At 42.3% G+C, this 15,201-nt stretch overlaps 1 protein-coding gene across 13 annotated transcripts in view; it reads right to left on the bottom strand.

Moving 5' to 3' along the window:
• Positions 1–15,201, bottom strand: part of Itpr1 (inositol 1,4,5-trisphosphate receptor type 1) — a 330,113-nt gene that overhangs the window by 207,644 nt on the left and 107,268 nt on the right. For all 13 annotated transcript variants that reach the window (XM_029535575.1, XM_029535574.1, XM_029535578.1 and 10 more), the window contains exon 5: positions 2,490–2,605. In XM_029535575.1, the coding sequence (XP_029391435.1) occupies positions 2,490–2,605 (116 nt within the window). The remainder of the gene's footprint in view (positions 1–2,489; positions 2,606–15,201) is intronic.

Raw genomic sequence — 15,201 nt, 5'->3', positions numbered from 1 at the left:
GAGAGAGAGAGAGAGAGAGAGAGAGAGAGAGAGAGAGAGAGAGAGAGAGCAAGCACAGATACACATGGAAGCTGAACAACGCTCTACTCAATGATAACTTGGTCAAGGAAGAAATAAAGAAAGAAATTAAAGACGTTTTAGAATTTAATGACAGTGAAGACATATCATACCAAAACTTATGGGATATAATGAAAGCAGTTGTAAGACAAAAACTCATAGCTCTAAGTGCCTCCAAAAAGAAACTGAAGAGAGCTTACACTAAGCAGCTTGACAGCATATCTGAAAGCTCTAGAACAAAAAGAAGCAAATACACCCAAGAGGAGAAGCCTGCAGGAAATAATCAAACTCAATGCTGAAATTAACCAAATAGAAACAAAAAGAACTATACAAAAAAAAAAAAATCAACCAAACCAGGAGCTGTTTCTTTGAGAAAATCAACAAGACAGATTAGCCAGACCAACCTGAGGGCACAGAGACAGCATCCAAATTAATAAAATCAGAAACGAAAATGGAGACAAAGCAATGAAATATATCTTAAAATAGTTATTCTGTTTGTTGAATGTTAAGAGTTGGAAAATTTAAAATCATGTTCTACCAATAAATAAATAAATAAACAAATAAATGAATAGAAGCTTGGAAACTCCTAAAGGTTAAGTCTCTGACACAATTCTACCTCTGGTACTCAGTACAATGCTCAGCCAGCCAGTGTTTCTCAAGTGCCTCTTCTATTCCAGATACCATGAGAGAAGCTAGTGACAAGCGTGCACAAGAGAGCCAATGCCCCTGTCCTTATACGGCTCCCATTTTAATGAGTGACAAATAATTAAGGAACTTATTACACATAATTGCAGACTATAATCAGCACCAAGAAAGACATAAACAGGATGCTAAAATGGAAAAAGCAGGCAATATCTCTATGACGAGTGTGTAGAGAACACTGTGCTGGGAGGCCAGTGAAACCAAGGGGAGAGATGTGAAGATCTTAGTTGAAGAATGCCCTGCAGAAGGATCATCCAAAAGAGATGATCTGAGTGTGGAGGTCATGAGTGTGAGGTGCTCAGTAAAATAAAGTGAATAAATCCTCCTGTCATAAGAGGGCTGGACAGCAGTAGCTAAAGAGAGAAGTTCAGAGCCCAGGTACAGACAACCATACACATAAGAGAGAGTCTGCAGCAGTGGGAGTGACTCTGTGTTTCACCCTGGCCTCAGTGTGAGCTGCTGGGAGGTCGATGTTGCCTGGAACCCAGAATCTTCATTGTGGCCTCATATGCTGAGGAAAGAAGCCCGTTCTCCTACCTTCAACCTCATCAAATACAGATGGTTATGATACTGCCACACCTAAGCTGAAACACGGCAGGCTGATCCTGGGGACTTTCTGAGCTCCCCCAGGACCAGGGACTGTCTTCACATCATGACTGAGCACCCAGGAGCATCATGTCTATGCGCTTCTCCTACTCACTTCCCGAGTACCCAGGGTCTGTGAATCCTGGCTACAGACAGGAGGGACTCAGCACGAACCCAAAGTGATTCAAGCACCTACCTTCATGCAATTTATATTCTAAGAAGACAGACAAGTGACACGGAGAAAAATAAAACATCAAGAGGAGCGGAGTATTCAGGAATTCAATAATGTTACAGTGGCTCCATGGCAGGGTCCCCCTTCTGCACATCTCGGAGAGCTTCTGCACAGCTTAACCTCCAGGTGCCAGGCACCAGAAGAATTACCTCATAGTTTTATAGGATGACCGCCTCAGGGAGGCTCAGAGGCCTGATGTGGTCACACAGGACATCCGCAGTACAGAGAGCACTTCTCTTACATGCCAATGAATATGATGAATATAATGATAATGATCAAAATTTATTAAGGAATGGACAAAAGTTATTAATTACATGCCTGGTGGTGTTCATAAGACATCTATGTACCCTTTAGTGTGATTCTCACAACTTCCTTTTAAAGTGGACATGACCACAGTTTCCATTTTAGGTGTCTATAGACAGAGCTGGATCATTTGATCAAGTTCACAGTCAATGAGTGGCAGAGCCAAGATTCAATTCTAGCCACCATTTTGCCTCAAGCCACGCCTAGAAAGTTGGGGGTAGGGGTGCTACCTCCCTGCAAAATATCTCAACATGGTTGTAGTCTATCTCTATTTAGAATTTTTTAAGAAAGCAAGGAGACTGGAGAGATTGCTCTGCAGTTAAGAGCAATGGCTGCTCGCATTGAGGATCTGAGTTAGAGTCCCAGCTCACAACCATACAGTACTCCAGTTCAAAGGGATCCAAAGCCTTCTTCTGGGCACTTCACACACACAGTGCACAAATGTATACATAGGCAAAACACTTACACACTACTGATGATGATGATGATGATGATCAATTTTAAAAGCCAGCAGAGAGTGCTAGAGGCTGAAATAACCAACCCTTTCCCACCGTCAGACACCATTCAGGTGACCACTCACGACACACTGATACGCCACCTCGACACTTACATGCAATTTGTTGAGCAGCACCGCATCTGTTGTGCTGTTGGCCCCAGGCTTAGCAGCTTTCCAGAACTGTTTCTGTGCGGAGTATCGATTCATAGGACATAGCTTAAAGAGGCAGTCTAGAAGGGAAACAAAAGGCAAAGACATATATAGTCAGCCTATGAAAAAAAAAGCTTTCCAGTTTTACTAAGGTGTTACAATATTTTCACAAACTTGGGTCTTAAAATTTCATTATCACCATGTGAAGCTACAGATGTTTACAGAAAGGTAATCAACTGTCAACAAGGCAATTAATGGCAAAGCTGGAATCACATGTCACCACCCAGTGCTGTTACTCTTTCTCTATAATTATCACTGTCCATTCACTGCAGATAACTCTAAGGTCAAAGATGCCCTACTGTATACAATGCAGGGATCTTTTGTCTTACTGATATTTGTAAATGTGAAACTAATAGCCTATATTTAGCTGACTTGAAAGTACCTCCTAGAACAGAGGTCTTTCAAGAGTCATGTACACGATGACTTACACAAAAATTTCAAAAACAGCAAAATTTAGATTGAGACCAAAAAAAATGTGCCCTTGCCCCTTGTGGGAGCATATCCTAATTGCTTCCAGTTAAGAAGCCTGGGTATCTGTGATTTTATTACATTGTCTTATACAGCATGGACAAGAGGTGCCAGAATTTCTGCAAAGAAACAGATGAAGTGACTATAGTAGCTAAGCAACTGAGCGAACAAGAAAGAGGCAGACATGACCCAACTCTTACTCTTCTTGTCAGCCACTCCAAAGTAAAAGATAATGATCTAGTCAGCTCAGAGTCAAAGCCATCCAGCAGGTGAAAATCATAAAGACACCCGTATCGTCCTACGTTCTAATGATGAGCCTTACCCCAAAGCAGTGGTAATGATCTGAGTGTGAAATGTCAAAGACAAATCCACATTGCACATTTGGTCCTCGCAGGTGGCACTGTCTTGGGGGCGGGGGTGTCATGGAACCTCTGAACAAGTGGCCAAGGTGGTGGGTGCAGACCACTAAGGACAGGCCTTCTACTGCTTCAGACTCCTCCTGCTTCTTGAGCAAACGCTCTGCATCCTGTCTGCTGAGATGCAGATGGGATTCACCGCAAGCCACAGCCACCTCAGCTCAGTCATCACACCCTCCCTGACTGATGGGCGGATACTCTTTGAAATAAAAAGCAAAGTAAACTCCTTCCCTCTTAAACAGTTTCTCTCAGTTATTCCATTACAACAACTAGAAGAGGAACTGAAACAAGCCCATGGACCGTGATGAGGTATAAGACAACTATGTGGCCGTTTTGATTAACCAGACACTACTTTACTGTTTTATTTTCACCTTTCTCATTAATTTCTATACTTCTGCTTGCTTTATAATGAACATATTTAAGCTCAGTAACAGGTAGATGTAATTTTTAAAATACTCATTTATTTCAAGAGGGATATACAAAAAATGTCCAAAGAGCTGGGGGTAGGGTATAGCTAAGTAGTAGAATATGTAATTGAAAATAGCTACCAGAATAACAACAACAAGAATTAAGAAATAATTTCCTTAGGAAAATACCAATACCCCTGAAACTCATTTTGACATAGTGGATACTCAATAAACTTACAGCAAATGCCCAATTGGGGAAAAAAATCACACCCTTAAAGTACATCAGAATCGATAAATCACCTATTCTTATCTGTTCATTAAGACAGACTCTCTTCGACCTCCAGTGAATCCTACACATTACCTTACTCAAACAATTACCTCAAAGCAAGAAATATTCATACATTGTCCTATGGGGATCAAGTTAGGTCCTGAGTGAATGTGTACTGCTGACACAGGCATAGTCATGTCAAGGGTCAGTGATTCCAGCAAGGCTCAAAGGGATGGAAACGCTTTCTTTTGATCTGAGTGCGAATGTTGACAATGTGTATAGAAAATGTTCACAGCAGCTTCACCCATCCCCAATGTTTATAGCCTCAAAACTGCTCCCCTGCAGAGGCTACTCATGCTGAGATTGGCTATGCCTGCCTCCTTGATTCCACTGTGCGCTGCCAGCCATGCCAACTCGTTTATCTTTATGCAATACCCTTACCTCCCTATCCAACTGTACATAAGAAGGAAGCTGAGCTTCCTGGGTGCTGCAGCTTTCCTTCTGAAAGCCCAGGCCAATCAATCCCCGAGGTCTACATGTCTGTGTGATTGTCACAGCTTTGTTTCCTAGTAACTCTAATCAAGCCATGCAGCACATAGCTATGAGCAACTTATAACCACTAAGACCTTCCTCTACTTCAGACAGCTCTTTCTTCTAGAGCAAAGACCCAACTTGGAAAAACCACACCCTTTAAAGTCCATCAGAATAGATAAATCAGTATTCCTATCTGTTCACAGACTCTCAGACTTTCTCCAATGAATCTCTGCTGAGATTCAATGAGTTCTCTCTGTATACTATACTTGCACATACTCCACATCATCAAGAAAAAAAAAAATTTAAGCGTAGAAGCAAAAGGAACATGCTCCATTTGACAATCTCACCAACTCAGTATTTCTATACAGTCCCAGACAGTTAGTCACAAGATAAACATGGGAATGTTGAGATTCCTCTTTACCAAGAATCTGACTTGTCTGCTGAAAGTAATCTCCATTACATATGACAGCCACTTTCTTGACATATGAGAGATCTTTAGAGAGCAAAAGACATGGCAAGAAACATGTTGAAGATGTGGCTGCTGCTTTCTATGCCTATTAAAAAAGGGATAAGTCATGGTCATTACAGAATCAATGGAAAGTGATGACATCATTTCGAGAGATGGTTTTCCTACCAGCAAGATGTGTGCAAACTCTCCACCCACCGCCTGAAGAAGCACACCACTGGTCAGGATTAAATGTCCTGTCTTCTTCACAGAATCCAGGTAGCACCTCAGCCCCTTCCCTGAGACATGCCTCAGAAGCATTCTGCCATGAGATGCAGCTACATTCTCAGTGACTCTTCTACCTCAGCATCCTGAGTAAATGAGATTATATCTTTTTCCCACCAAGTCCAGCTAACTATCACTTAAATAAATATCAGAAATATGTCACCAGCACTGATTTTATGTATTCATTGAGAATTTCATACATGAACATAATAAAGTCAATCATATTCACCGATCCCCCAACTCCTCTCAGATCTTCCCCAATAGCCACACCCAAAGATTTTATGTGTGTCTGTATGTTTATGCATGTGTGTTTGTATATATGCGTAGGTGTCTACAGAAGACAGAAGAGGTTCTCGGATCCTCTGTAGCTAAAGTTTACAACCCAACATGAATGCCAGGAATCAAGGAACCAAACTCATTGCCCTGAAAGAGCAGCAAGTGCTGGCAACTGCTGAGCCATCTTTACAGCCACGCCCACTGCTCCACTGCTTTGTTTGTGTTTGTTTGGTTTTTATGATCACGGAATCTAATTAGCAGCACTAAATTTTAACATATGACTTAGTTTAAGGACTAATGTGACTAACATTTTTGATTTCCATTCATACTAAGATATAGATAATAAAATGGCCTACTTTCTTTAAACCTCTAACTTATTTCACAGGCCAATACCTTGACACTATACATTGTCAAAAACAAAGCAACAACAGCAAACTACTGGACTTCAGTTCATGGTGTGAAGGGATAGAAAGCAATGGGAAGTGCCATTTTATACCATGGTGCTGGGGTCAAGGCACTTAGCAAAGAAGCAGGCTCTGCCACACAAGCTCAAAACTCAGGTAACTTCACCTAAGGGCGAGAGCAGGAACTTAAGCACTTCATGATGGAAAACCTGCCTCACTTGGATGAAAAGTAGCACTGCATTGGCTCAAGTGTATTTACAACCAACTGTCAATGTAAATATAAGAGATGCTAACACACTAGTAACAGAACCAAATTAGCCTTGCTGATTTTGCCCTGTCTTCCTGGTTGCCTAGCAACAGATCCAAAGTGAAAATTAAATTAAGCATTCAAATATAATGTTAAAGTACCCTTCTGGAATTTTGCAACTCCAAGGCTCCATGGTGCCCTCTGCTCTGTGGATGGCACAGCAGAGTGAAATTAGAGTTCCGCTGGGTCCCAACACCATGCTAAGTATAGAACCACTCAGATACAGGACACTCAGTGGTAGAATATATACATATAATCTACAAGGAGGGGAGGGAAGCATGTTTGTATACATGTATGTGTACACACACACACATACACCCACTCACACTATGGTTTGGTCTCATTCCAACAATATGCCACAAAGAAAATTTTATATGATAGGTGTTATTTTAGGCTTTTGAGGAATAAACTAAATTAAGCTTTCAAAAGAAATTACTTAGGACTACTCTGAAGCGTTAGCATATGCCACAATGGGTTAGGAGAGGACTCAGCGGCACTGAGGAGTTGGTTAAATGTCTTAGGACTAGGTGAACCAGAAAAAAGGGGATTCAAGAATCTTCCATGGCTGAGGGTACTCTAAAGCTCAGCTGGTGGAGAGATGATGAACTGTGTAATGTGGTCACCATGCAAGAAGGACTTGGGGGGCATACTTAAGAGAAAAATGAGAGTGCAAGAAACCACAGACGTGCCCCTAGCCAAGTGGACTCAAATGGAAGGAAAGAAAATAGTGTAAACCTCAGAGACTACATCAAAGGGTAAAGGTGGGAGCCCTTGGTCTCCACAGCACCCATCCTCCCTCATAGCTAGGTCCCTAAGGGCCAGGGACTGGGGGGTGGGGGAGCTGATAGCTGTTTAACCAAGGTGGTAGAATAGTAATCCCAGCATCCTCTAATCCTGGGCTCTAGAAACAAAAGGCTGGGGGTTGTCCGAAGGCATTCCAAACTCTGAGCTTCTAGATGCTCACTGACAAAACTGATTACTGTTTAGTGAAGTGTTTGCTCTGTGCAGGTACTGGGTACTGAAAATAGAACTAGACACAGCAGCTTCTTAAAACACGATCAGTGACAGAGGCAAACAGAGAAGTTAAACCACAGCACGTTCACAGGGCTTGAAAATTACATGAAGCAATTAACATGTGATGTCTAGCAATTCAGTAGCTTGCCTGTTAGTCTTTGCTATGTGACTGGAACAGTGGGGGCAGGAATTAGAGGTAAGAACTGCCTTTGGACACAATCAGGATGCATGAAGAAGCAGAGATTCCCAAAGGCCATCAGAAAAGTATCTCCAGAACCAGGGCATCAAAAAAGGTAGACCTGAAGGGCAGAAAGGGAATGTGATGGGCAATCCCAAATGCTAACTTGATGGAGTCACCTAGGAGAAAAAGCGCTGGGTGTGTCTAGGATGGGTAAATAGATGGAACCCTCTTTCTGTTTCCTGGCTGCTGGTGCAACAATGACCACCCACCACCACACCTTCCTCACCATGATAGACTGTACCTCAAACATGAGCCAAAATAAAGCCTGCCTTTTCTAAATTGTTCCTGTTTCGTACTTTGTCACAACCGTGAGAAAAGCAATTAGTGCAGGAGGAGACCGTCTGGGGGGTAAAGCGTTCCAAGCAGAAGGCATGGAAAATCCGTAGGCCCTGGACTGGGAGGGAAACGATGTTTACAACATTAAAAGAACAGGAAAGAGGGTACCTGGGGTGATGTCTCAGTGGGTAAGAACATTTGCTGTGTAGGAACGAAGGCCTGAGTTAGAATCTCCAGTGCCTATATTTAGCAGCAACGCAGCTAGGCATGCCTATAAAACCCAGTTGGACTGGTAGAAAAAGTGGATTCAGGAGCACCCACACACTCAGAGCATGTAACACACACACATACACACACAGACACACACACAGAGAATGAAAACAAGCAGCTGACACATAGAGGACAACAATGAGTTACAGGAGCTTTGTCTCTAGAAGCAAGCAGAAACTATAGCATACAGAGTATAGGAGACCTAGGGCCTGGGGCATCTGAGTCTTGGAAGAGCAGTGGGAAGCCACAGGGGTCTTAAGCAAAGACAGAAAAGCTTGGTCTGCCTCACAGCTACATGGGAACTTTCTTTTTTTTTTTTTTTTAAGTTTATTTTTTCAAGTGCTAGTTTTCATTATGTGCACTTGTGTGGCCCATGTGTAGGTATGTATATGTGTACGCAAGTGCCTGAGATGGCCAGGAGAGAGCATCAGGTCTTGTGGAGTCATAGGTGGGTATGATCAGCCAGGTATGGGTGGTAGGAACCAAACATGGCTTCTCTGCAAGAACAATATGCACTCTTAAACACTAGGCCTATCTCCAGCTCCTATGGAAGAGCTCTTACACACCATGGAGCCTAGTGAGAAAGCAGAAATTAGGAGGGAACAAGTATTCCCGAGAGGAGTAGAAACCAAGGATTTTATTTGGACTACATCAAGATTGGGATGCTCATAAAATATCCAAGTGGAAATGCTAGGTGGTGAGCAGGTCAGCCAGCAACTAGAATACGGAGAATGCCAACCAGCAACCCAAGGCTGTCATCAAAGGCACAGAGGGACGATGGACGGAGTGGAAGGCAAGGAAGTCAGGATTTGAAATACATTCCAGCTACCCATCAAGAACTAGGGACATCATAGCCTCTCTACTGAAATCAAGAAAATACATTGACGTGAGATTTGCAGAACCTTGACCTTGATTAATGATTTTTGTACTGACGGAATAAAGCACTTTACTTTCTACCTCCAGAAAAAAAAAAAAAAATGAAGGAAAATTTAAATTCAATATCATCTTCTATGAAACTAAAATTTATCTTTGCAACTTACAATGAAGGGGGAGGGGGAGGGGGGTAGAAGTAGACAGATGGAGTGAAATGGAGCCTGTGTTGCTGCAGAGGAAAACAAGAGGCAGCAGGGTGAGTTTGTAGAATTCCAGCAAGGCTCAGGAGCTAAAGGCTGCAGACATGGAGCATGGGACAAGTTAAGTCTGAAAATGTATATAGAAAAGACCACTAGACCTTGCCAGGCACCACCACTACCACCACTAAGCACCAAGTGCACGATGCACACATACTAAGGACAACCCAGGCTTTCCTCGGGAGGAGGCGTTATCTATGAGGTGGGCTGGCAGGTGGGGGTGGGCACAGAGGCTCAGAAACCCTGAACGCCAACTATGGTGAAGGAGTAAGAGATGGAAGTAGAAATAAGTGAACCAAATACAAATGCACAAGGAGGGTGGTGAGGTATACAGGCGTGCATAGCCAGGGGTGGCTGCCTTCTCAGGTGGGAATCTAGAACAGGAAACGGCAATCATGGATTCCTGGGCCAACTGTGATCAAGTTCAGCTCATCTGTATATGGCTCACAAGCTAAGAAGGGTTTCACATTTTCACATAACTGTAAACAAAACACATGGTAGTTTAGAACATAAAATTATGTCAAATTCAAATTTCAATGTTCATAGAGAAGATGAATGACTCTCACCAATAAGAACGTTTTAGAAATATTTGTTCTCTTGTTATATAATATTCTGAGTTCTGCCTACTGAACTGCAAAGCATAAAACATTTCCTGTCTCAAGGTTGGCAAGAAGGCTAAGTGGGTAAAAGCATTTGCCATACAAATCTATTGACCTGAGTCCAAAGCCTAGAAACCAGGTAAGGGTTAGGGTGCGTAGGAGAGATTCAACTCTTGGGCATTCTTCTCTGACCTTCACACTCACAATAAATAAATGAAGTAGTAAAGAAGTAAATATGTTACTTTATTTAAAAAACATTTCCTGTCTCATCCTTTACTGGAAATGTATGCTGACCTTAGACCAGAGGCTCCTTCTAAGAAGACGTGTAACACTCCAGAGAGATGCCTTACCTGTAGTCTCTCATGAGAAACATGGCTTGCTATTTAATAATTTGTGAGTGAAAGTAACCATTCATAAGCCCTACCAACTCATGTGTTCCCATATCTACAGGCTACTCAATTAGCTCTCTCTGGTCCCCTCTTCCCACCTTATCTACATGGACAACCAAGATCAACAGACACAGAATTACTTCCCGGTGCTACACAGGGGTATCTGACAACTGAGAGAAGCAACTGAGGACACAGAGAAAGGAATGCTTGGGAGCAAGCAACCGAAGTCAGCCTCCTCACAGGGAAGACTGGGACTTATCATCCTAAATATGCATGAGGCCTTACCCTGGGACAAAGGGAAGGAATTTAAAATGAGGAACTTGGCATACAATGACAATGCAGCTTTTAAACACAGCAAGTTTTGGAAACTAGGTTAAGAGACTTTCTCCAAAAGTAAAAGCAGAAAGGACAAAGAGAAAAGGAACTAGCAGATGAAACCCACAGCTCTGACACCCTAGGATTTCAGAACAAGAGAGTGCAGAAATCATCGCAGAAAACATCCAGGAACTGGAGAAGACTTTCTAGGTTGGGAAATAAACCTCACCACATGCCTACATATGGCTAGTATCTAGAATTTTTTAGATTAACAGGGAGAAGGAGAAGATAGTTGAGTCTTTTAGTAGAAGTGGGAGAGCCATCAACTCTCAAACAATAGCATTAACGACAACAACAACAACAATAATAATACCACCAAACATTTTATATGAACTATCCTGGGACTCCATTTCGACACAACACTGGCATCAAACTACTGACTTATGATGAATGATTCTCAACCTAGGATTCTGACTGTACTAAATAACCAAGAAGGCTTGAGAGCCAGGTCTCCCACTAGTCCGAAAGGTGCTGAATACGCTCTACCCAGAGGAGGAGAAGACATTTTCTGTATATATCTATCTGTGTGGAAGAACAAGCACATGAGTGCAGGTACCCACAGAGCTAGGAGAGGTACTGAGTTGTTCACTCTGTCGTGGGATTTTACTTTCCCTGACAAGTGTATGTATAGGAAGTGATCTAGGGAGGAGCAGAGAGCACTGGCTCTCAGTACACTAGCTGGGAAGCAACCCAATGCTTGCACCCATCGTCAGTGATCTCATGAGGCACAGCAGCTAAAACAGTGCTGAGCTGAGCCTTGGGAGAAGCAGTGCCCTTTCCCTCGGTGCCTGCCTACAGCTTCTGTTACAAGGACCTGAGGTTCGCTGGAGTTGATTCACTTAATGCCCCATCCCCTGGCTGGGTCAATTAAACATAGACTCTTCTAGAATTTTTTTTTAAAGATTTATTTACTTATTATATGTAAATACACTGTAGCTGTCTTCAGACACTCCAGAAGAAGGCACCAGATCTTGTTACGGATGGTTGTGAGCCACAATGTGGTTGCTGGGATTTGAACTCATGACCTTCGGAAGAGCAGTCAGTGCTCTTAACCACTGAGCCATCTCTTAAAAACTAACTTGTGTGACCAACAAGATAAGCACCCAGCAAGTTACCACTGTTTAAAGGGCTAGAGAACTGACTCTGTTGGTAAAGTGTCTGCTGCACACCCAGCACCCACGTACTATCAAACATAGCAGCCTGAGCCTGCAATCCCAGAGCAGGGTATGGGAGCAGGGTATGGTGTCAGGAGTATGAAAAAGGTGCATTCCTGGAGTTTGCTAGTAAGCTACCCTATCCCAAACGGTGAGTATACGGTTTGGTAAAAGACTGTGTCTCAACAACTACAACAATAAATTTGACAACAATTGAGAACAGACATTTGACATCAACTTCTGAACGCCGTGGGCACACGCACACCCTTTTACACACATATACTAACAAAATGTAAAAATAAAAACTCTTCATTTACCCAGTATATATAAATGGACTTTTATCGAGAGTGTGTCACAAATAAGAAACAAACAACATCTGCTGATCATTTATAGCTTTTTTTTTCTAAAAAGATAAAAACCAGCAGACTAAATTTCAGAAGGGGGTGGGTGTTATGAGTGTCAGTTCCTCACCAGGATAATTTCTTACCACTAAAGTATCAATGAAAATGAAATACAAAACACCACATACTTAAGAACCATCCTGCCTCAAACTTACTACACGATTAGTACAGAGAGGAGGGTTCGTCTTCCTGATGAGCCTGCTGCTCATGCATTCAGCAACCATGGGACAAACAAATCAATGGGAAGACGGGCAAGATCAAAGGGCACCCTCAAAAAACAGTTCATAAAATTACTCCTATGTCCTTTCAGTAAGCAAGTCATTAACTCCAGGTCACTGTAAGCGGAAGCTGGTTAGACACTGTTGTGTCTACTGAACTCTAATCACATTTCCCAAGCCGTGGCAGAAGCCTTTGAAGTTAGGTGACATTTTCCAATTGGGAATGCCAAGCAAACCTGGTATTACCTGTCTGCAAAAGGAATAAACATTGTCAGTAGGAGATGAAGGACAAGTTACTGCTTTTCCATTTGAGACATCCAGATGTCTTCTCCAAGTAGAAAACTTAAGATGATACACGTAAGGTCGGAGAAGAGCAAGAAAGGACTTGTTATCTGACCTCTAGCTGAGAATTCAGTTTTTTACACAGATTACTTCCTTTAGATTGGCCCTGATCCAGAGAATGGCAGCTACCAATCAGCTGAAAGAGCAACTCTACCCATTGCAGAAGACAAAGGGGACCAGAAGTTTTTTCTTTCTTTCTTTTTTTTTTTTCCAATTTTTATTAGGTAGTTACTTCATTAACATTTTAAATGCTATCCCCAAAGTCCCCTGTACTCTTCTCCCTCCGCTCACCTACCCACCCACTTCCCCTTCTTGGCCCTGGTGTTCCCCTGTACTGGGACATACAAAGTTTGCAAGACCAAGGGGCCTCTCTTCCCAATGATGGCTGACTAGGCCATCTTCTGATACACATGCAGCTTACAAGGCTGCCCACTCTCTCCCTACCTATTCAATATAGTACTTGAAGTCCTAGCCAGAGCAATTAGACAACAAAAGGAGATCAAGGGGATCCAAATTGGAAGAGAAGAAGTCAAAATATCATTATTTGCAGATGATATGATAGTATAAATAAGTGACCCTAAAAATTCCACCAGAGAACTCCTAAACCTGATAAACAACAAACAACTTCAGTGCAGTAGCTGGATATAAAATTAACCCAAACAAATCAATGGCCTTTCTCTACACAAAGGATAAACAGGATGAGAAAGAAATTAGGGAAACAACACCCTTCACAATAGTCACAAATAATATAAAATACCTTGGTGTGACTCTAACTAAGGAACAGAAGTTTTTTTCTCACCTGCAGAACATAGGTACCTGCCTAGAGTTGTGTAGTTAGATGCTGTATCCTTGCCTCAACACCTGAGATGTCTGCAAAGACATCAGATGCCCTACTAAAGAGCACCTCAAGTCGCAAGGTCACATGACCAAGGGCAGCACAGAGTCCCTTCAAGATAGAGTAGGAACGGAGTCATAGGACCACAGGGTCCATATCACAAATCTGGCAGAAATATCACAACTTCATTTTACTCAATGCTGACTCCCTCCAGCCTCTATACAGAACATGCAGGCTAGGCAAGATTCTTACTTTTCAGCCGGTGCTAGTAAATTTTTTTTTTTTTCGTTTTTTCAAGACAGGGTTTCTCCTAGGTGACTTGTAAATGACAAAACATTTTTTACTCTCAAAACTTTCACTGACACCAAAGAGAATGCCAACTGTTGCTGTTGTTGCTGTTGCTGTTGTTGCTGTTGCTGTTGTCGCTGTTGCTGTTGTTCAGGTACCCCAGAGACAGGTTCTACCTGTCTCTGCTGCTCACTCCCTGATCAATCTTTTTCCAGATAACTAAACTTAGCCTTCCTGTCTCCCTTTAAACATCCCTTGGAGATTGCAAAGCCCACTCTATTCATATAAAAGCTTCCATTCAATGCCCTGCAAATAAGAGGAAGTGAAGATCTGTGTGCATCCTCCACTGTTCAGGAGTATAGTCTGCTTTATTGCATACATTTTGTATAATTTGGGGGAAATTATCTACACATTTAAGTTTCTTATCTACACAGGGAATAGCCACAGAGCTAGATCACAAGTTAACATTCAAAATGAAATCAGCTACTTCACTTGAAGTCCTCTCAAGAGAGCCTAACAGTGATGAGTCAATTAAATACCATTGCTATGACACAGTGGGCAGGCAAATGACACAGTCACGCAACACTGAGATGTGGGGAGGCCATGCTGCCCTAAAAAGCAAGCCAGTGTCACACAGAACAGCAGGGACAGGTTTTACAAATATTATTTCATTTTGAGCGAAAGGTTGCAAGGCAATGATAACAAAACGAGTCTGTTGACACAGAATGGACCCATTCATATGACATTCCTGACAGTATCAAAACAGTGGTCACTTCTGTTGGGGAGTGAAATGATGGTGTTTGGAGAGATCAGATGCTTTTTAGGGAACCAGTAATTTTGTGTATATTCAAGCATGGGAATGAAATGAGTAAGTAAAATTTAATCAGTGATACATTTAATGTCTGTACATATATATATGTGTGTACATAGATGGATGTATATATACATACATATATTTTAAAAGACCTCAAACAATGAATTTCTTTTTATGGTTTCATGAAAAGGAAGATCTTGCTGATAAGGAAAAGGAAGAAGAAAAACAAAATTTCCCTTCATGAAAAAGGTCAAAAGTGTCTGATTTCTATCGCTAGAAAAATATGCTTTGTTTGGTCAGGGTTCAGGGTTGGGAGTGGGAAGGGGAGGGGAAAGCGAGAGAGGTGACATCACCAACTTCCCCTATGGCTTCAGTCACCAACACAGACTCACTCAGGCAAGGCAGTTTTTGAGGCCTCTTGGCCCAGGGGGCCTGCAGCAGAGCACAGGCAGGCTTTCCT

Source organism: Mus pahari, chromosome 2 (assembly GCF_900095145.1).
Source record: "Mus pahari chromosome 2, PAHARI_EIJ_v1.1, whole genome shotgun sequence".
Classification (NCBI taxonomy): Eukaryota; Metazoa; Chordata; class Mammalia; order Rodentia; family Muridae; genus Mus; species Mus pahari.
The sequence above is the reverse complement of the archived record's forward strand: the minus strand, read 5'-3'. Positions and strand labels throughout refer to the sequence as shown.